The sequence below is a fragment of the Acinonyx jubatus genome, chromosome E4 (genome assembly GCF_027475565.1).
Source record: "Acinonyx jubatus isolate Ajub_Pintada_27869175 chromosome E4, VMU_Ajub_asm_v1.0, whole genome shotgun sequence".
Lineage (NCBI taxonomy): Eukaryota > Metazoa > Chordata > Mammalia > Carnivora > Felidae > Acinonyx > Acinonyx jubatus.
This window is the reverse complement of record NC_069395.1, coordinates 59,321,707-59,344,060: the sequence shown is the minus strand read 5'-3', so window position 1 is coordinate 59,344,060 and position 22,354 is coordinate 59,321,707. Positions and strand designations below refer to the sequence as shown.

The 22,354-nt window shown below is 36.8% G+C and overlaps 1 protein-coding gene across 2 annotated transcripts in view; it reads right to left on the bottom strand.

The window, feature by feature from the left end:
• The window catches only part of FMN2 (formin 2), a 393,129-nt gene that overhangs the window by 84,720 nt on the left and 286,055 nt on the right, over nucleotides 1–22,354 (bottom strand). Inside the window, exon 15 of one of the 2 annotated variants that reach the window (XM_027046367.2) lies at nucleotides 18,115–18,207. In XM_027046367.2, the coding sequence (XP_026902168.2) occupies nucleotides 18,115–18,207 (93 nt within the window). Of the gene's footprint in view, nucleotides 1–18,114; nucleotides 18,208–19,274; nucleotides 19,484–22,354 lie in introns of those variants that run through there. The other variant, XM_053209733.1, reaches the window with a different exon arrangement.

The following is a 22,354-nucleotide window of genomic DNA, read 5'->3' as shown; positions in this document are numbered from 1 at the left end:
AGGTGCATCACATAAGCACTAATCACAATAAAGCTAATTAATCAAGCTACTCTTTAAAATTAAAGAATCCAGGGGTGCCTGGGTGGCTCAGCCAGGTAAATGTCTGACTTCGGCTCAGGTCGTGATCTCGCAGTCTGTGAGTTTGAGCCCCATGTCGGGCTCTGTGCTGACAGCTCGGAGCCTGGAGCCTGCTTCAGATTCTGTGTCTCCCTCTCTCTTTGCCCCTCCCCCACTCACACTCTGTCTCTGTCTCTCTCTCAAAAATAAATAAATATTTTTGAAAAAATTAAAATTAAAGAGTTCAGTTAAAGACCCAAGAATTATGCCTCAGACAAGACTCCAAGAAGTCATTACCACCCTACTAGATTTGGCACATGAGGTGAAACCATTTGCCATCTGAGTTAGATGATTTCTCTCTCCTATGTATCATGGATCTATGCCTCACAAGTGTTACTCATCTTCAGAGTAGATGTAGATGATCAGAGACATCCCTTAATTCTAATGCCCCTAACAGTCCTAATTCCCAAATAATATAAAAAAGATCTGTCAAGCAGAAAATTAACAGACTGACAGATTTTAAACATTAACCAGAAAGCTTTGCAATTCTTAATGGTTAAATTGATTAAGTTAGGGGTATTTCCCTTGGAATCAACATGTTGTTATTTCCTAAGTAATTACAGAAAAAGATCCTTTGGTTTTATTATACCAGAATTGCTCTAACAAAAAAAAGTTTACAATTTTAAAAGTTGTAGTCATAAATTCAAAATCTAGTTGACTTTTCTTCAAGAAAACCCCAAAAAACTAGAAAGTGTTGTATCATCCATTAAGGAATGCATTTGGGGTTCTGCTGTAAGAACATAACAATTGTTTAGGATTCTCACAGTGGATCCTATCCAAGTACCCAGGACCTAAGGAAGGAAAGCTGAGGTTTAATCATGAAAAATATGCAGTTAATAGTTTATGACATAATATTGAGGGCAAACAGGGAATATTTTAACAAAATAGTTCAGATATTTGACATATTTTAAAATATATTAGATATAATTTAAATATATTTAAATTGTAATGAGCATTCATATACCTTTTAATCATGATACTAAGCATAAATCAATCTTTTCCAGAAGACTCTAGGTTATTATGAGTTTCCTTGGTGATTATACTACAATAGAATGAAAGTAACAGGGAAAAATGGACCTCTTAGGAAGGGCATAGCAAAACAGAAGCAAGAAATTATTTTGAGCTAGGATAGGGTTAAAGCAAGGAAGCTGACATGTTGAGAAAATCCACAGGACTTAGTCATGCTTAGAAAAGAGAAGCAAGGTTGGGAGGAACAATGGGAAAAGGAGGCATCTAGGAAAAGACCAGGGGCACCTGGGTGGCTCAGTTGGTAAAGCATCCAACTCTTGGTTTTGGCTCAGGTCATGATCTCATGGTTCATGCTGATAGCATGTGCCAGCTCTGTGCTGCTGGCACGGTGCCTGCTTGGAATTCTCTCTCTCCCCCTCTCTCTGCCCCTCCTGCATGCATGTGTCCATGAGCATGTTCTCTCTCTCTCTCTGTGTCTCTCCCTCCCTCTCTCAAAATAAATAAACATGAAAAAACTTTTTTTAAGTAGTCTATTAAAAACAATACAATAAGGCCAATATTGCTTTTGTCCCAGAAGTTCAACATTTAGGAATATACTGTACACATAAGCAGTATGAGAAATGTACACATTAATTCTCTATAATTTTTCTCCTTTAAAAGAAATGTTATCGGAAAGAAGGTTTGTGAATAAAGAAATGAGAAAGTCAGCGGTGTGTTTTTCCAATGGAATACCATAAACTCATTAAGAATGTACTGATAGAAAATTATCTCAAAGATAGTTTAATTGAAAAAATTCAAGATAACATCGAGGGGGAAGATGGCCGTGTAGGAGGACACTGGGCTCACCGCGTCCTGCTCTTCACTTACTCCACCCACATCTGCCTAAATAACCCAGAAAACCACCAGAAGACTAGCAAAATGGACTCTCTGGAGCCAAGCGTAGGCAAGAGGCCCACGGAAGAGGATCCACCCCAGCTAATACGCCAGATCCCATCGAAGCAGCACCATAAGCTGTGTGCAAGTAGCCCAGACAGGGACCACACCACTCCACAGTGAGTCCTGCCTCTGGGAGAGGGGAAGATAAGGTACACACCAGCCTGACTGTGGCCCCAGCAGTGGGCTGGGGGCAGACATCAGGTCTGACTGCAGCCCCCCCACCAACACAAGTTATTCCAGACAGCACAGAGGAAGAGCCCTGTAGCTCTGCACCACTCCAGGGACTATCCAAAATTACAAAACGGAAGAATTCTCCTCAAAAGAAACTCCATGAAGTAGCGAAAGCTAACAAACTGATCAAAAACGATTTAAGCAATATAACAGAAAATGAATTTAAAATAATAGTCATAAAATTAATCGCTGGGCTTGAAAGAAGAATGGAGGAGAGCAGAGAATCTACTGCTACAGAGATCAAGAGACTAAGAAACAGGAGGAGCTAAAAAATGCTATAAATGAGCTGCAAAAATAAAATGGAGGTAACCACAGCTCAGATTGAAGAGGCAGAGGAGAGAATAGGTGAATTAGAAGATAAAATTATGGAAAAAGAGGAAGCTGAGAAAAAGAGAGATAACAAAAATCCAGGAGTATGCGGGGAGACTTAGAGAACTAAGTGACACAATTAAACACAATAATACATGCATAATTGGGATTCCAGAGGAGGAAGAGAGAGGGAAAGGTGCTGAAGGTGTACTTGAAGAAATCATAGCTGAGAACTTCCCTGATCTGGGGAAGGAAAAAGGCATTGAAATCCAAGAGGCACAGAGAACTCCCTTCAGACGTAACTTGAATCGGACTTCCGCACAACGGATCATAGTGAAACTGGCAAATACAAGGATAAAGAGAAAATTCTGAAACAAGCTAGGGATAAACATGCTCTAACATATAAAGGGAGACCGATAAGACTAGTGACGGATCTATCTACTGACACTTGACAGGCCAGAAAGGAATGGCAGGAAATCTTAAATGTGATGAACAGAAAAAAATATGCAGCTGAGAATCCTTTATCCACCAAGTCTGTCATGTAGAATAGAAGGAGAGATAAAGGTCTTCCCAAACAAACAAAAACTGAAGGAATTCATCACCACTAAACCAGCCCTACAAGAGATCCTAAGGGGGATTCTGTGAGACAAAGTACCAGAGACATCACTATAAGCATGAAACCTAGAGACATCACAATAACTCTAAACCCATATCTTTCTATAACACTGAATGTAAATGGACTAAATGCTCCAACCAAAAGACACAGGGTATCAGAATGGATAAAAAAACAAGACCCATCCATTTGCTGTCTACAACAGACTCATTTTAGACCTGAGAACACCTTCAGATTGAGAGTGAGGGGATGGAGAACTATTTATCATGCTACTGGAAGTCAAAAGAAAGCTGGAATAACCATACTTATATCAGACAAACTAAATTTAAATTAAAGGCTGTAACAAAAGATGAAGAAGGGAATTATATAATAATTACAGGGTCTATCCATCAGGAAGAGCTAACAATTATAAATGTCTATGCGCCGAACACAGGAGCCCCCAAATATATAAAACAATTACTCACAAACACAAGCAAACTTATTGATAAGAATGTGGTAATTGCAGGGGACTTTAATACTCCACTTACAACAATGGATAGATCATCTAGACACACGGTCAATAAAGAAACAAGGGCCCTGAATGATACATTGGATAAAATGGACTTGACAGATATACTTAGAACTCGGCATCCCAAAGCAACAGAATATACTTTCTTCTCGAGTGCACATGGAACATTCTCCAAGATAGATCGCGTACTGGGTCACAAAACAGCCCTTCGTAAGTATACAAGAATTGAGATCATACCATGCATACTTTCAGACCACAATGCTATGAAGCTTCAAGTCAACCACAGGAAAAAGTCTGGAAAACCTCCAAAAGCATGGAAGTTAAAGAACACCCTACTAAATAATGAATGGGTCAACCAGGAAATTAGAGAAGAAATTAAGAAAGATATGGAAACAAATGAAAATGAAAATACAACTATCCAAATGCTTTGGGATGCAGCGAAGGCAGTCCTGAGAGGAAAATACATTGCAATCCAGGCCTATCTCAAGAAACAAGAAAAATCCCAAATACAAAATCTAACAGCACACCTAAAGGAAATAGAAGCAGAACAGCAAAGACACCCCAAACCCAGCAGAAGAAGAGAAATAATGAAGATAAGAGCAGAAATAAACAATATAGAATCTAAAAAAACTGTAGAGCAGATCAATGAAACCAAGAATTGGTTTTTTGAAAAAATAAACAAAATTGATAAACCTCTAGCCAGGCTTCTCAAGAAGAAAAGGGAGATGACCCAAATAGATAAAATCATGAATGAAAATGGAATTATTACAACCAATCCGTCAGAAATACAAGCAATTATCAGGGAATACTATAAAAAATTATATGCCAACAAACTGGACAACCTGGAAGAAATGGACAAGTTCCCAAACACCCACACACTTCTAAAATTCAAACAGGAAGAAATAGAAACTTTGAACAGACCCATAACTAGTCATGAAATTGAATCGGTTATCAAAAATCTCCCAACAAATAAGAGTCCAGGACCAGATGGCTTCCCTGGGGAATTCTACCAAACATAGAAAGCAAAGATAATACCTTCAATTCTCAAGCTGTTCCAAAAAATAGAAAGGAAAGCAAAACTTCCAGACTCATTCTATGAAGCCAGCATTACTTTGATTCCTAAACCAGACAGAGACCCAGCAAAAAAAGAGAACTACAGGCCAATATCCCTGATGAATATGGATGCAAAAATTCTTAATAAGATACTAGCAAATCGAATTCAACAGCATATAAAAATAATTATTCACCATGATCAAGTGGGATTCATTCCTGGGATGCAGGGCTGGTTCAACATTCGCAAATCAATCAATGTGATACATCACATTAATAAGAGAAAAGATAAGATATGATCCTGTCAATCGATGCAGAAAAAGCACTTGACAAAAATCAGCATCCTTTCTTAATAAAAACCCTCGAGAAAGTCGGGATAGAAGGAACATAACTTAACATCATAAAAGCCATTTATGAAAAACCCACAGCTAATACCACCCTCAACGGGGAAAAACTGAAAGCTTTCTCCCTGAGATCAGGAACACAACAGGGATGTCCACTCTCACCGCTGTTGTTTAACATAGTGTTGGAAGTGCTAGCATCAGCAATCAGACAACAAAAGGAAATCAAAGGCATCAAAATTGGCAAAGATGAAGTTAAGCTTTCACTTTTTGCAGATGACATGATATTATACATGGAAAACCCGACAGACTCCACCAAAAGTCTGCTAGAACTGATACATGAATTCAGCAAAGTCGCAGGATACAAAATCAATGTACAGAAATCAGTTGCATTCTTATACACTAATAATGAAGCGACAGAAAGACAAATAAAGAAACTGATCCCATTCACAATTGCACCATGAAGTATAAAATAACTAGGAATAAACCTAACCAAAGATGTAAAAGATCTGTATGTGGAAAACTATAGAAAGCTTATGAAGGAAACTGAAGAAGATATAAAGAAATGGAAAAACATTCCATGCTCATGGACTGGAAGAATAAATATTGTTAAAATGTCTATACTACCCAAAGCTATTTACACATTCAATGCAATCCCAATCAACATTGCACTAGCATTCTTCTCGAAGCTAGAACAAGCAATCCTAAAATTCATATGGAACCACAAAAGACACTGAATAGCCCAAGTAATTTTGAAGAAGACCAAAGCAGGAGGCATCACAATCCCAGACTTTAGCCTCTACTACAAAGCTGTAATCATCAAGACAACATGGTATTGGCACAAAAACAGACACATAGACCAATGGAATAGAATAGAAATCCCAGAACTAGACCCACAAAAATATGGCCAACTAATCTTTGACAAAGCAGGAAAGTATATCCATTGGAAAAAAAGACAGTCTTTTTAACAAATGGTGCTGGGAGAACTGGACAGCAACAGGCAGGATGAAACTAGACCACTTTCTTACACCATTCACAAAAACAAACTCAAAATGGATAAAGGACCTGAATGTGAGACAGGAAACCATCAAAACCCTAGAGAAGAAAGCAGGAAAAGACCTCTCTGACTTCAGCTGCAACAATTTCTTACTTGACACATCCCCAAAGGCAAGGAAATTAAAAGCAAAAATGAACTGTTGGGACCTCATGAAGGTAAAAGCTTCTGCACAGCAAAGGAAACAATCAACAAAACTAAAAGGCAACCAACAGAATGGGAAAAGATATTTGCAAATGACATATCAGATAAAGGGCTAGTATCCAAAATCTATAAAGAGCTCACCAAACTCCACACCTGAAAAACAAATAATCCAGTGAAGAAATGGGCAGAAGACATGAATAGACAGTTCTCTAAAGAAGACATCCAGAATGCCAACAGGCACATGAAAAGATACTCAACGTCACTCCTTATCAGGGAAATGCAAATCAAAACCACACTCAGGTATCACCTCACGCCAGTCAGAGTGGCCAAAATGAACAAATCAGGAGACTACAGATGCTGGAGAGGATGTGGAGAAATGGGAACCCTCTTGCACTGTTGGTGGGAATGCAAACTGGTGCAGCCGCTCTGGAAAACAGTGTGGAGGTTCCTCAAAAAATTAAAAATAGACTACCCTATGACCCAGCAGTAGCACTGCTAGGAATTTACCCAAGGGATACAGGAGTGCTGATGCATAGGGGCACTTGTATCCCCATGTTTATAGCAGCACTTTCAACAACAGCCAAATTATGGAAAGAGCCTAAATGTCCATCAACTGATGAATGGATAAAGAAATTGTGGTTTATATACACAATGGAGTACTACGTGGCAATGAGAAAGAATGAAATATGGTCTTTTGTAGCAACGTGGATGGAACTGGAGAGTGTTATGCTAAGTGAAATAAGTCATACAGAGAAAGACAGATGCCATATGGTTTCACTCTTATGTGGATCCTGAGAAACTTAACAGAAGTCCATGGGGGAGGGGAAGAAAAAAAAGAGGTTAGAGAGGGAGAGAGCCAAAGCATAAGAGACTCTTAAAAACTGAGAACAAACTGAGGGTTGATGGAGGGTGGGAGGGAGGGAAGGGTTGGTGATGGGTATTGAGGAGGGCAGCTTTTGGGATGAGCACTGGGTGTTGTATGGAAACCAATTTGAGAATAAATTTCATTAAAAAAAAAAGAAAAAGAAAAAATTCAAGATAGACCTCTATTTTCAACCATACTAAGGACCAGATACCACAAAGTTGCACAACAAAGCACAAAGATACCCAATGAAAGTAAACTTGAATGCATGGCTGAATTGGCTAGAAAATAAGGAAAATTCTCTGAGGCCATAAAAACAAACAGGAGCAAGGTTCCAAAGGGGTATAAACAGCTCCTGCATTAGGAACATCAACTTTTGCTAAACCCAGCAACTTAGAGCTGTAGTTTGAAAGGCCATACAGGGAAATATTGAACAGGACTAGAATTCTTCAAGGAGTCTAAAGAGACACTCCCTCAGTGAGGAGGAAACTGAAAAGCATTACACATCACTAACGTAGACATTGAAGTAAAGATGTCCATCTCTCTTTGGCTCCGGATGGGAGGGAAAGCCCTCTCACATAAGAATCCATAATCCCAAATGGGCAATCACTCTGCATTGGGTCTCAATCCACCGTATGTGATTCTAAAATGCACGGCAAAAATTTATTTTAAAATAGTTCTTGGTTGGTAGTGTCCCTTGATGATTAGCCAAAACAAACATAAAGAGAAATAGGAAACATATAAGAGCCTGAGAGAAAAGTTAGATTAGAAACAAAGACACAAAAATTGGACCAAAGCAGAGTTGCCAACCCGTTTAGGGAAGAGTCTAAGGCACCCAGACTCCTGAGAGGAATTTATTTTCAGCCCAGATTTTTTATGATTAGCAGACATGTCTCTCCAAAGTAAGTGTGATGTACACTTCTACACAGACCAGAAAAGAGTCTACAACCCAGTCTCATACCAAAGTAACTTAAAAAAATTTTTTTAAGTTTATTTATTTTTAGAGAGAGTGAGCAAGCAAGCAGGAGAGAGCCAGAGAGAGAGGGAGACGGAGCATCTCAAGCAGGCTCTACACTGTCAGCACAGAGCCTGACATGGGTTCTGAACCCACAAACCATGAGATCATGATCTGAGGTGAATCCAAGAGTTGGACACACTACCAACTGAGTCACTCAGGTGCTCTTCCCCCACAAAGGAACTTTCAAAGAGTATACTTCAAAGAGAAGAAAAATCATCTAGAAGGAAGGTTTAGAAGGAAGCATGAGGGTATGGCGAGCAAAGAAAATGGTATTGGTTATAAAAAACATAAGATGATACAAAAACATTGGAAAAGAATGGCATGTAAGTATAAATGGGTGAGGTTAGAGTTTAACTCTAGGGACTGTATTATTTTAAATCTTAGATTTTGTTAAAGAACCCTGTTGAAATATCCAAGGTATATATTAAAAGAATGAAGGCACAAAATACAATTTGCAAGGTAGTAGAGAGGAAATGTTGAATGAAAAGAAAACCATCAATCAGTTGGTGGTAATGTATTTACAAAGTCAGTCTTTCCATTCCTCTAACCATATGTCTTTGTAATAGGACATTTCCATGCTTTCTGTCCATATAACACTGAAGGGACAAGCCAGTGAACACAGTCAGAAAAAAGAAACTAAGAAATAAAATGGTGATTATTTGCAGTGATCTCTATGAAAAAATTGTAAAATTCACAAATTACTAATTATTGAGTTTAGCAAGTTTCTAGGATGTGACAGCTTTATACAGTAGTTATTTGAATTTTATTTATCCTCAGATAATAATAATAAATGTGATTCACAAAATGTATTATAGTAAAAAATAAGGTCTTTAGGAATATACTAAAATTTTTGTAATAGGAATATTAAAAAAAAAACCTATATAAAGACCTTAAGGAAAATTATAGAAATTTTTATACCAACTTTAAAGGAGGCATAAATAGACGCCAGTCTTTATCGTGTTCATAGATTCAATATAGTAAGATGTGGGTTCTCCCGAAACTGATGTATAGCCTACGTAATCATGTCAAAATCCTAATAGATTTTTTTGGTGGAACTTGACAACTTGATTCCAAAATTATATTGAATAAATTAACAAGAAGAGGCATAAGTCTACTAAAGAAAATGGGAATTTAATGTGACCACATTTTAAGTAGTATTAGAAAGCTACAGTAAATAAGATAGTAACAGGTTTTGTTATGAAGAATAATATTGGAAATAGGTTAATGCAATCATATAGAGAAAACCCAGGAAAACAACACACACACACACACACACACACACACACACACACACATATATATATATATATATATATGGGAAAATATATATGGAATATAAATATATATATGTATGTGTGTATATATATATATATGTGGAATATATATATATGTGGAATATATATATATATGGAAAACTTGTACATGATACAATGGTACTGTATTTTAGAAAAGAGGGGATGGTATATTCATTACATGGTACTAAATGACTAAAACAACATAATATTATCTATGTAAAAAATTAAATTTGACTTTTAAAGGCCATACATAAAAATCAATTCTATACATACATAAAAATCAGATATATTAAGGGTGAAATTTCAAAGTAAAACTAAAACATTTTTATAGGACAATCTAAAACAGTCTTTGTATAAACTTGTAACATGGAAAGATTTCTTAAGGCAAAAATCATATTTCATCAAGGAACAGGTTGAGAAATATCATGACATAGAAATAAAGACCTTCTGTTTATCAAGTCAGTAAAGAAAAGTGAAAAGAGAAGCTCCAAAGTTTGCAACACCTTAATACCCTAAAAATATAAAGAATCACTAATAATTCAATAAGTAAGAGACAGAGAAATAATTTACAGAAAAACAGCCAAAAGACTCAAAATGCATTTCATAGAAGAAGCAACATGAAAATATACTAACTCCTCATAAAAAATAAAATACAAATTAAAACCACAATGCGGTATCACCTTAAATAATAGACTTGTCCAATGTAAGGACCACGTGCTCACAGGATTTGATACAAGAACTCTGCCAATAGGAGTGTAGATTGGAACTAATCACATTTTAAAACAATTTAGCTTTATCTAGACTGAAGATTCGTTTCCCAATGACCAAGCGAATCTTTGTTCCCTTGGGTCTGTACCATAAAAAAAGGGTATTTACACACACCATGAGTCTGGAAAATAGATATTCGTATAAGCATTTTTTGTACTGGCTAAAAAAGGGAAAGAATAGGAGAAATATAGTAGTCCTACAATGGAGTCAATGTTAATGAAATATAGCCATATGCATAAGCATGGAAGATCTCAAGAACAGTGTTCAGTGGAGAATAAAATAAGTTATAGAAGAAAATGCTTACAATTCCACTTACACGGTTCATAAGTTTGCACAACTAAATAATAAATTAGTTACAATTTGTATTCTTCGCAAAAGTATAAATAGAAAGTGTGCAAATGATAATGGAAAATTCAACATGGTGGTCATGGCTGAAGAGAACAGAGGCATATAAGATTGAGGGAGGACAAACAGAAGAGCTGAACGTATTCATCATGTCACATTCCTTGAGGGGGTATACCTGGCTAATCATTCCATTATAATTCTTTAGACTCATTTAGGTTATAATATATACATACATATTCATAAAATCATATTCTTATTTGTGTCATATGTATATAACACATAAATGCCTTCCACATACACAGTTGATCCTCATTATTCATGAATTCTGTATTTGTGAATTTGCCTGCTCACTAAAATTGATTTTAATTCCTAAATCAACATTTGTAGTACTTCGATAGTTATCTAAGGACATATGCATAACAGTGAACAGTTTGAGTCACCTGACACACACATTCCCAGCAAAGGTGGAACAAGGCCAGGCTCTGGCTTATTTCAGCTCTCATATTACAAATATGTGTCCTTTTCTTAGTCTATCATGACACATTTTTTTGCATTTTTGTGGGGTTTTTTTGGAGGCAATTTATCTTTTTTAAATGGCCATCAAATATAGTGCTGCGGTGCTGTCTACTGCTCGCCCCTAAGCACAAAGAGGCTGTGATATCCCTTAGAGAAAGTACTTGTGTTAGATACGCTTGGTTCAGGCACAATTCATGGTGCTGCTGGCTGTTGGTTCAGTATTAATGACTCAACAATGTATATTAAATAAGGTGTCTTCAAACATGAAAACACATAAACTTATTAAAAATAAAGCCCATTAAAAAAAAAAAAAAAACCATGAACACACACAAACAAGGTTGTATATTGACTGATTGATGAAAACGAGACCAATGTAACCAGAGCCTTGATGCAACTGAACCTTGTATTTGCTTTTAGGAGCAACGGTTCAGTGTTAATTAATTCAGTGTTGATGGCAACTTTATAGAACATACTTAATAGAAAATAATAATAAAATGTATTTTTGTGTTATATAAAAATGAATATAAAACACATACAAAATTATAATTTATACGTATGCATGTATATATGTTTATTATATATAAAATAAGTATAAAATATACATAAGTATAAAATATTTTATAATAAAAATGAACAAGCAAGGGACAAAAGCAACATGTAGAGGTTGTAACCACTAATTATATGTAATATACAAGCTTATGTGCTTATTTATGTACATACATACACATATGTATGTACAAATTACCTCTGAAAGGACAGAAATGAAACACAACATTGGTCAAAATAGAGGAAAGTAATAGTAAGAAGACTGACATTTCATTATATACCTACATCTTATAATACATACATGCAATATTACAAATTGCTTCTTCTACTTATTCACTAAAAAATGAACAATGAAGCCAACGTCCCATGACAATGACAGGGAATACGGGAGGGGCAGAGGAGCTGAGGAACTTGACTGAATTGAGAAAGTCATCCCTTTATTCATTCATGTATGAAATAAACATTTATTTGAAGTCTGCTATGTACTGAGTGCAGAGGATACAACATGGAACACAATATGGAGATGTTTACATGAGGCATCAGTGGGAGCATCCAACTAGAAATACGCAGGAGGCAGTTGTTAGCAAATCTCAGATGGAATCAATTCCCACCACTCCTCAGCGGCTCTTTGATCATTTCTCCACAGCAACAGAATGGATGACTGCGGCCGGTGGAAATCTAACCCTCAGAAAGAAGAGGTGATATAGACTATTCTCCTTTACAGAGAATCATTTCAAATTCATGCTTCTTCCATGTTAAGAGTGACAGGAGGGGTACAAGGAATAATCATTGATCAACAGGGGAAGGAGCTTTGTCTATCTGGTACAAAGCACTGCATGCATATGGCATGAATGCAGAAGTATTCTCACTTTCCAGTTCTGATACTGTGACTTTTGAGTTTAACTGCATATCCTACATAGGATTTCTTCTGCATATGGTTTCCACCACCTGACATTACACAACTCATTTATCCACTACCTCTTGGAACCCCTAATGATATTTTTAATAATTTTTAAATTAAAATAAAATATAGCTAAAGCTTCTTAGGGAAGGTATTGGTTCTAACATGACTTTGCCATCTGTTGTGTGACTTTAGTCAAGTACTGAGTCCTCTGAGCCTTTGTTTTCTGATCAGAAAATGGGGATAATAGTGGCTTCTCAGACTGTCCTAAAGAATCATGAAACTAAATCACATAGAGAATAAAAGGGCTTCAGTCAGTTCTTTAGCACAACAAAATTGGTATTAATGCTTAATATTACTATTATTATATGAGTAATAAGTAACATTGTGTGCTTAAAAGACAATAGTTTGTTTTTCAATTGTAAATGGTCAATGAAAGACTTCGGACATTAGATATATTTTACACTTTTATCATCACTAAAAAAAATTCTCAGTATATTTTTGGAAAAAGAAATAAAAACACCACCAAACATACTCGCCCGGAATATGGAACGCTGCTTATAGGGCACCATGGGTACCATTTCCAGTAGAAGATACTTCTGGCAGACTTCCCAGTCTTTGGGACAGTTAATGCAACTGCTTTCACCATTTCTTCATTCTCAATCATAGAATTGCCAAAGCTAAAGACTGTATATTGAGAGTAGAAGCTTCAACACCCTTGTAAATATATGTAATTACAAATTTATGCACCTTCACCTTCGTTCTATTCCTCCATTTCAGCCTCAACTTACAATTCCACTTATAAAACACATTTCTTCATTTAAGGAAGAAATGTTTGGGAAGAGAGGGGGTGGAGGTATGGAGAGTTAGGCTAATAAAAATCTCATCAGCCATTTCTGATTTATAAAATCAAAATAAGGACTTTACTTCATATAATAGCATGGAGAGAAATGACCTTTAATTTGCCATTCACCCCCCATAAAAACAGTTGAGCTTGGGTTTGAAAATTAACATTTATCAAAATGTGCCAAATGAGTAAAAAGGCTGTGAAGGCCAACAACATAGAACTAGGCTCCTATTTCTTTCCCAGCAACCTCCCCATGTACAGATACCTATAAAGGCAATCCTCTATACCTATGCATATGGTTTTCATATGCACACTTAGTCCATAACACAACTTGGATTCAAACAGAAAGAAGAAAAATAAAAAGGAAGAAGTGTACTGAGTGCTGAGAGAAATATTAGCTTAGTATGAGCTTCCCTAGTGATCTTATTTATCTCTTCTTTCTTTCCTCTTGCTTTCTGCTACTTAAAAAAGAAGAGGCACAAAAGAAAATTAAACAAAAACTACAGATAAATGCTAGATAAGTGTCTGGTGATTACTAATTAGTTTTCTTCATAATACATCCAGAAAATAAAATCATCACATATGTTGAGATAAATTAAAGATAAGCTAAATTTCAGTAACTTTGATTAAACAGTTGTCTAACACATGCCAGTTACAGTATCCAACATAACTTTAAAAATTGTTGCAGAGTTGTGTCCTTCTACTTCCTCACTTCTCTTGAATGTTAAAAGCTCAGAAAACTGGCTTCTTCTATGCCGATCCAAGAAAAATGTTCCATCACTCCCTCCTTTCTGAAACTCTTCCTAACTCTGGCTTCCATCACAACAGCCTCTCTTCATTTTCTTTCTACCTAACTCACCACTAACTGTTGGGGCTTCCTCTGTCCATCCTATAAACGCACCCTCCTAAAGAATTCTATCCCTGAGTCTATTTTTTTATCTTTCTAGGTGATCACATCCACCAAATAATCACCCTGTTTATGATGTCCAATCCTCCATCTGTGCTCTCCGCCATGTCCAAGGTAGATATCCACCAGCTTAATGGGAACATTCACCTGTGTGCCCACTTAGGTCATGCTATCCATCCAAAGCTTTTCCCATATTTCTATTCTCTATCCTGATTAACACCACCACTCCCCACCACACAAACCTGAAATCTGGACCCTATGCATCACTCCATATTTATTTGGTCACCAAGTAATTTCTCATCTATGTTATTGTTATCCCTTAAATATGTCCTCTCTTCAGGACCATTATTATGTCCTTAGAACAGGGCCTCATTTCTCTAACAATTTGCCATAACAATTTTACAAGCAATTTCCTTCTTAAAGTCTGGTCTGTCTGCCTTGAGTCCTTCCCAGATTCTGCCAGTATAAACTTTTTTAAGTCTTTAAACCTCTGCTCCCCAAGGATTCAGGATGAAGCCCACGTTCCTCAGCCAGGTTTGTAGATGTGGTAGTGGGAAGGTGTGGGAGCTTCTGTATAAAAGCATCTGTTTTCTCACCACAGGATAAGATGAGGTTATCATCAGAGTCATGAGGAAGCAAAACAGAAAGACTGTGGAGGCTTGAGAGAACAGAGGAGCAAAACTCAGAAACTGAGAAAACGAAGTTTGCAAGGAAAATCTTATAGAAGTGCTCAACAGAAATGAGTTCCAACAGCAGGTCTGCGGTCATGATTTTAGATGATACCAGTTGGTGCTGTTGTAAGTACCCTCCCACCCTCAAACAAAAACAAAAACAAAAACAAAAACAAAACGTTGAGCTACTCTAGTGCAAATATGGAGACTGAAAAGAGATGGGGTTGATGAGGGTTGTTGGGTTTTGTCAGGTGAGCAAGACAGTGGGTACAACAGGTAGGGACTGTTCTAGATATAGCAATAGCAAGAAGCCAAACAAGACTGCTGCTTTCTTAATGGAGCTTACTTTGTTGAGGGACAAATACAAAATACAACTGCAGAAAGCAGTAAGTATTACAAACAATATAATGTTGGGTGGAGTTCAGAACATTGTTTGAGAACATTATTTAATTAGTGTTAACATTATTAATTGAGAGCCTCAACTCTCCAAAATATGGTACTTTGCTGGCACCATTACAAACAATGAATGCCTTGCAGAGGCAGGACTCAATTCTTTAAATCTGCCTCTTTTAAAGCAGGGGTGAGGACATTCCCAAAGAAGGTGTTTAAGCAGAGTCCATAAAATATTGGCTTGAGAAAAATTAGGAAGATAGGGAGTAACAAAGAGGGTGAATCAGTGGAACATAGGGCTAGTTAAAATCCAAAGACTGTTAGTGTGTGTTCAGTAGACCACACAATAGCTGAATTATGAGGATAAGAGATGTTTCTATTACGTTGTGGGAGCTAATGCAATAAAAATGTTTGACCAGTATTGGGCATAGTCTCTTGAACTTTTCGGAGAGAGATTTTAGGCTTTGAAATGTGGCACATTTAAAAAGACCTTGACAGGGGCGCCTGGGTGGCTCAGTCGGTTGGGCATCCAACTTCAGCTCAGGTCATGATCTCACGGTCTGTGAGTTCGAGCCCCGCGTCGGGCTCTGTGCTGACAGCTCAGAGCCTGGAGCCTGCTTCAGATTCTGTGTCTCCCTCTCTCTCTGACCCTCCCCCGTTCATGCTCTGTCTCTCTCTGTCTCAAAAATAAATAAACATTAAAAAAAATTTTTTTTAATAAAAAGACCTTGACAGGATTTTAAAAAAAGACTTTGATAGGATATATAAAAAGATTAAAATACCTATGTAACTTAATATGAGCACAGAGGTAAATGTAAGAAAACTATTTTATTATTGAGGACAGCCTAATTATAAGCAAATGTTTGCATATATTTTTATACCAAGGTGAAATGCATTTTTCACTGTATAAGCTTAATTACAGAATTTTGTCATGATAACAAGAGGGAATATGGGACAAAAAAATAGCTACATTCTAAAAAAATTATCTTAAGGGAAACATTTTGAATCCATTGTTTTCATTATATGTCATTGAATATAGGCTAACAGTCACTCATGTTTATTCTTTTTATTTTTATTTTTTATTATGAAATTTATTGTCAAATTGGTTTCCATACAACACCCAGTGGTCATCCCAACAGGTGCCCTCAATACCCATCACCCACCCACCCCTCCCTCCCACCCCCCATAAACCCTCAGTTTGTTCTCAGTTTTTTGGAGTCTCTTAGGCACTCATGTTTAAAGCTGAACTTTTTTCTCCCACGTTTTGACATATTTGATCTACATAAGATGTTCCAAAGAATTTGCTATTGTCATTAACTGTCTTCTGGATAATGTATAATGTAAGATCTACTAAGACATATACATTTTCTTATTCACTGCTATTAAATGTCTAGGTGGATGGAGGTACTCAAAAATTTTTTCAATGACATGTAATCATACAGCATTTGAACAGGACCAGAGATGAAATTAAAAGGTAACTGAAAGTAGATGGAAGAAGAGCCATGAAGAAAGACTCATTCTTTCTTTACTGAGTTAATGAATTCAGGACTCATTTCTTCATATAAGCAAAAAGAATACCTCATCCTTTACCCTTATATTTCTCCCAAATGACATGTTCTTGATCGAAATACCCCGCCTAATGAAGAAAAGAAGACTCATTTTTATTCATCATTAAGAAAGTACTGAGCTTACAGCGTCCTCTAATATGTAACTACAGGACTCTGATTTTGTCCCAAGGACTATTTAGGATTATTGAGATTTTCCACCCTAAGACATGAGGACCTGAGAATTTAGAAATGACAATCACTTTGATTTATGAATCTGACCAAAGTTCTGTTTCAATCTTCATGATGATCTTGAGTGATTAAATAGTACTTTCCCATCTAAAAAATAAAAGCTGTGTTTAACATTTAATCAAATTCCAATGTGACTCATTCATTGTAAATCATCATTAATGACACTTGAACAACCTATAAAAACTATAGCCTAATAAACAGAGGATGGAGCCAGTCTTCAGAGTGGTACTTAGCCTCAGTCTCAAGCCATGTCAGCCTCTAGGAGAATTCCTGACAGTAAGAACTTTCCCAGAGCATGGCATGACACAAATCTGATCTTCACATTCCAAAGCAGAAGTGTTTTGAGTAGCAAATGCTTTGCTATAATTGTAAATTCCAATAATTTAAAATGGTAAGACTTTTTAAATAGTTTTTTCTTAATTTTTTTTTGTTTCTTTAATATCTTCTGAAATTTTCTGTCCTTGTTTATGTCACAGGAAGAGTCAAAAGATAATATTTATTATATTTTAAGCTTTCTGGGAAAAAGGTGTTAAATATCTAGAGGTATTTATATATCCTATAAAAGTAGAATATAATGTTTTGAAGATCTGGAAAACATCAATATACTTTGGGTTTTTTTCAGTATTTTCAAAAACTAAATAAATACAAAGTTGAGCTGAAGTCACAAGCATGGTTAAAACTTAGAAGAATATCTCATTTTCTATCACAAAGGGCATAAAATTTTATTATCTTGATAAATAGTTACTATTTTAACATCGGATATTTACTGTCATTAAAAAACAAAAATAATGAGCATTATCCATAATAGTATGTTTACCAAATTACTAATCTGTCAGAGCTGTGTGACTCATGATTAAACATAATTTTTCTGTGATGTCAAAATAATCCCCTTTAAACCAATGCATATTTTTTTTAAATGCCATCTACCTACCTTTCTGCTGAAAAAGGAGGGAAATGCAACATGTGTCTTTAGAATTTACCTTGAATAATAAATTGTTCCATGTTTTCTTTGAAAGGCTGGATGTGCTCTTTTGAGGATACCTGGTATACTTTCCCCGCCTCAACTTCACAGGCTGAAATTAGAGAGAGACATTGTTTAGAATGTCACAGTGTTGATGGAACAGTAATATATATATATATATATATATATTTTTTTTTTTTTTTTTTTTTTTTTTAGAGAGAGACAGAGAGAGAGCACAAGTAGTAAAGGGAGAAAATCTTAAGCAGGTCCCATGCCCAGGACACAGTCTGACACGGGGCTCGATCTCACAACCAAGAAACCATGACCTGAGCTGAAATCGAGAGTCAGACTCTTAACCAAGCGATCCACCCAGGTGCTCCATCAACTTTTAAAACATATTAGCTGATGTTAAAAACCTCTGATAACCCCACTCATTGATACATGTTCTACACATATTTTGGAAACATCCAAATACTGACATAAGAAGCCTATGATCTCAGCTTCACTTTGGGTTGTTGTACAAAGAGGTTCTTAAGAATCCAAGTTTGGTCACTGCCAAACGGTGCAAACGTAGGAAGCTCCTTTAAGCTCCAAGCCTCAATGTCGTTTGTAGAATGGTGATAGCACTGGCCTCTCTCTCTCAGGGCTGTCATGAGGACCAAATCAGTTAACAGATATGAAGTGTTCAAATAGTGTCTGGCAGACCATAAAGCAGTATGTCCGTATTTGCCACCATGCTCAATATTAGCAACTGACTTCTCATACAAGTTTCTCCCAAACTGAAATCCATATTTCTGAAAAATGACAGATGGCAATTTTGGTGCTCATGTTAGCATGGAAATCAATAATTAAAGAGCATCTATTACGTGGCAGATACTTATTACCTATCATTTAATTTAATCTCTAGAATAAATTAATAAAAGTGGGGGCGCCTGGGTGGCGCAGTCGGTTAAGCGTCCAACTTCAGCCCAGGTCACGTTCTCGCGGTCCGTGAGTTCGAACCCCGCGTCAGGCTCTGGGCTGATGGCTCGGAGCCTGGAGCCTGTTTCCGATTCTGTGTCTCCCTCTCTCTCTGCCCCTCCCCCGTTCATGCTCTGTCTCTCTCTGTCCCCAAAAATAAATAAACGTTGAAAAAAAAATTAAAAAAAAATAAATTAATAAAAGTGGAATTTACCCCATTTTGTAGCTGAGGAAAGTTAGGCTCAAAGATGGCACTTATTTGTTGAAAGGCCCACGGGAAATAAGCAGCAGGTCCATAAATGAAACCCTGATCTGACTCAAGAGTTTCTTTTCTTTGTATGCCCATGCCATCATAAATGCCTTAGTAGGCTACAGATCCCACAAGGGTTAATTAAGAATTACTTCTAAGACATTTTCTGAAGAAATTCCTGCCATTTTGGTGATAGTGAGAATAAATTCAAAATCAAAAAGCACATATTTGAAAGACAAAACTTAGGACATACAAATGTCTGAATCAGGAAAACATACTTCTCACTACAATTCTTAAGGTAAGATTGCCAATAAATTTCTCAGGGAGACTTTGAAATTTCACTCTTTAAAATATTTTTCTCTTATTAAAACATTGTTTCCTTTCCCCTCCAGGTTATTAGTTTATCTAAGCAGAATACAGGGGGGCTATATTGTTAGCCCCACTTCTCCCCCTCAAGCGTAAAAGACAATTATATCTAGTAGCATTTAAGACCAGTTAGACATACGCTGGGTTCTCTCTGCCCACCTTCCCCAGGACTCCTCACTCTCTGTGGGAGCAGGCTCTTGTAAGCTCGTGCCTGTCCAATCTACATCTCTAGCCCCGTATCTTGTACCTTCAGATTTGTACATTAAGCTTCCACACATATCAGTGTTTTCAAATAGAACTCATCACAGCCTTCTCTAGACTTGCTACCTCCCTTATTTTATTCTCCTGTTGATGGTACCACCATCTGACCTAAATAACTCATACCAAAGCAGGAGAGTTATCCTTGACTCACTCTCCTTGTCTCCACATTCTATCTGTTTACCTCCTAGATACTTCTTATGTCTGCCTATCCTCTCCATTCCTGCTTTATGCTGGTACAAAAGCCTTCATCATTCTTCACTGAGCTACTAGGAAGCCTCTTAACTGGGCTTCCCACCACCAATCTTTCACAGATCCATGCTCCTTCTCATAGCTTAAGAAGAATGGATAAAGAAGAGGCAGTGGAATATGACTCAGCCATCAAAAGAATGAAATCTTGCCATTTGTGAAAACATGGGTTGGCCTAGACGGTATTATGCTAAGTGAAAGAATACGAAGACAAATACCATATGATTTTACTTACACATGGAATTAAAAAAAAAAAAAATGAACAACAACAAAAAGACTCTTAAATACAGAGAACAAACAGATGGTTACCAGAGGAAAGGTGGGTGGGGCAATAGGTGAAGGGGATTAAGAGGTACAATCTTCCAGTCATAAAATAAGTAAGGCAAAGGGATATAGTGAACAGCATTGGAAATATAGTCACTAATATTGTCATAACATTGTGTGGTGACAGTTGGTATTTCTGTGGTGATAACACAGATAACATTTCTGTGGTGAGCACTGAGTAATGTATAGAATTGTTAAATCACTATGCTGTCCACTTGAAACTAATATAACATTGCATATCAACTATACTTCAGCAATAAACAAAAAAAAATAAAATAAAATATATCACCCAGAAGAAACCTGACCAATTACCTGAAACTGTTCAATGACCTCTAACTTCATAATTACATCTTAAGTAAAGGAATGATTTTACATCCTACAATATGAAGTAGAGCAATTTGCCCAGCTTTCTACTAATCCACCTCTACTCCTGATATCTTTTGCAGACTCAGTGCAAATTCTCATCTCTATACCCTTGCTCAAGTTGGTTACTCTAGTTAGAATGCTTTTCTCCTTTACCCCCTTTATCCTCTTATCTCATTCATCTCACCTATTCCCAATATTACTTCATGACTTAACCTTGATGTAGCTGCCCCTGAAAAGTATTTCCTCTTTCCACTTTCCTCAGTTCACTACATCCCCTGCTCTCCTCCACTCACTGTCCCACCTCCAGGAAGAACTGGGTGTCTATCCTCTGTGACCCCACAGCACCTCGTGCAGACAGAATTGAAGCTGTTACTTACTGAATACTTTTTATGTGCCACACTTTACATTTGTTCTCCCATTCAATCCTCAAGGAGCCCTTTCAAACAGAAGAGTGATACGCTTGCTTTATGTCAGAGAAATGAAATACAAAGAGACTGTCCAAATTTTCACAGTTCATATGTTGAGAAGGTAGGGCTCAATATCAGCTACCATTCCATATTCATGTTATTTGTAATCACATCTCTTGTGCTCCACTAGACCAAGCTAAGTGGTCTAAAGATAGGAAATCTTAAAGATGGGAATTTTAAAGATAGGAAATCTTAAAGATAGGAATCTTGAAGATAGGAAATCTTAAAGATAGGAAATCTAATTCTCATTTGTATTCCTAGTGCCTGATACAAGCAACAAATCATAGTTGGGTGGGTTAATGGCTGGATAAATAGCTCCTGTTACAGAAATGGTAGTCCAGATGTTGGAATCTAGCAGATGGGAGACAGGGTTTAAATTCTAGTTCACTCATTCACTGAGTGAGCCTTAGCTTGGAGAAACCTAAGAAAATTATCATAGCTGCTTTTAAAGTATGGTCTCAGGAACAAAAGGGTATAAACTTCTACGTTGATTCTAAGGAAGAAGGAAGCTAAACCAGCAGAAGTTGAGGGAAGGGGAGAGAGAGATTCTGGTTCCAAGTAAAAGGGTGGCTAATGTTTAGGGAAATCTCAGTGAAGTAACCAGCTGTCTGAGGAGATGAGCACTTCATCACTGGCACTGTTTACTCTTCAGAAAATAGTGGGCTACCTGTCAGAAAGGTAGTAAAGGGGATGAGTCTAAGGAGAAGACATATGCAGCCAGCTTCCTTTGGAATGTATCACTCATGACAGCCCCATGAAGCCAGAAATTTTGTGTGTCTCTACATGCATAATAAAGACATAATGTCATAATTTCAAGTATTCTCTAAAAGTAACAAGTTGCATTATTTCAAAGGTATGAAGTAGAAATTTATCAGCCTTTCCTATCAGGCAGTGAATTATTCCCGGCAAAATGACACGAAGAGATGTTCTGAATGGTCTTCATCAATTTGCAATTGCTAATCAACCTACTCACACATGACACAGACATTGACTGACAGGAAAATGCCAGGACAAACACC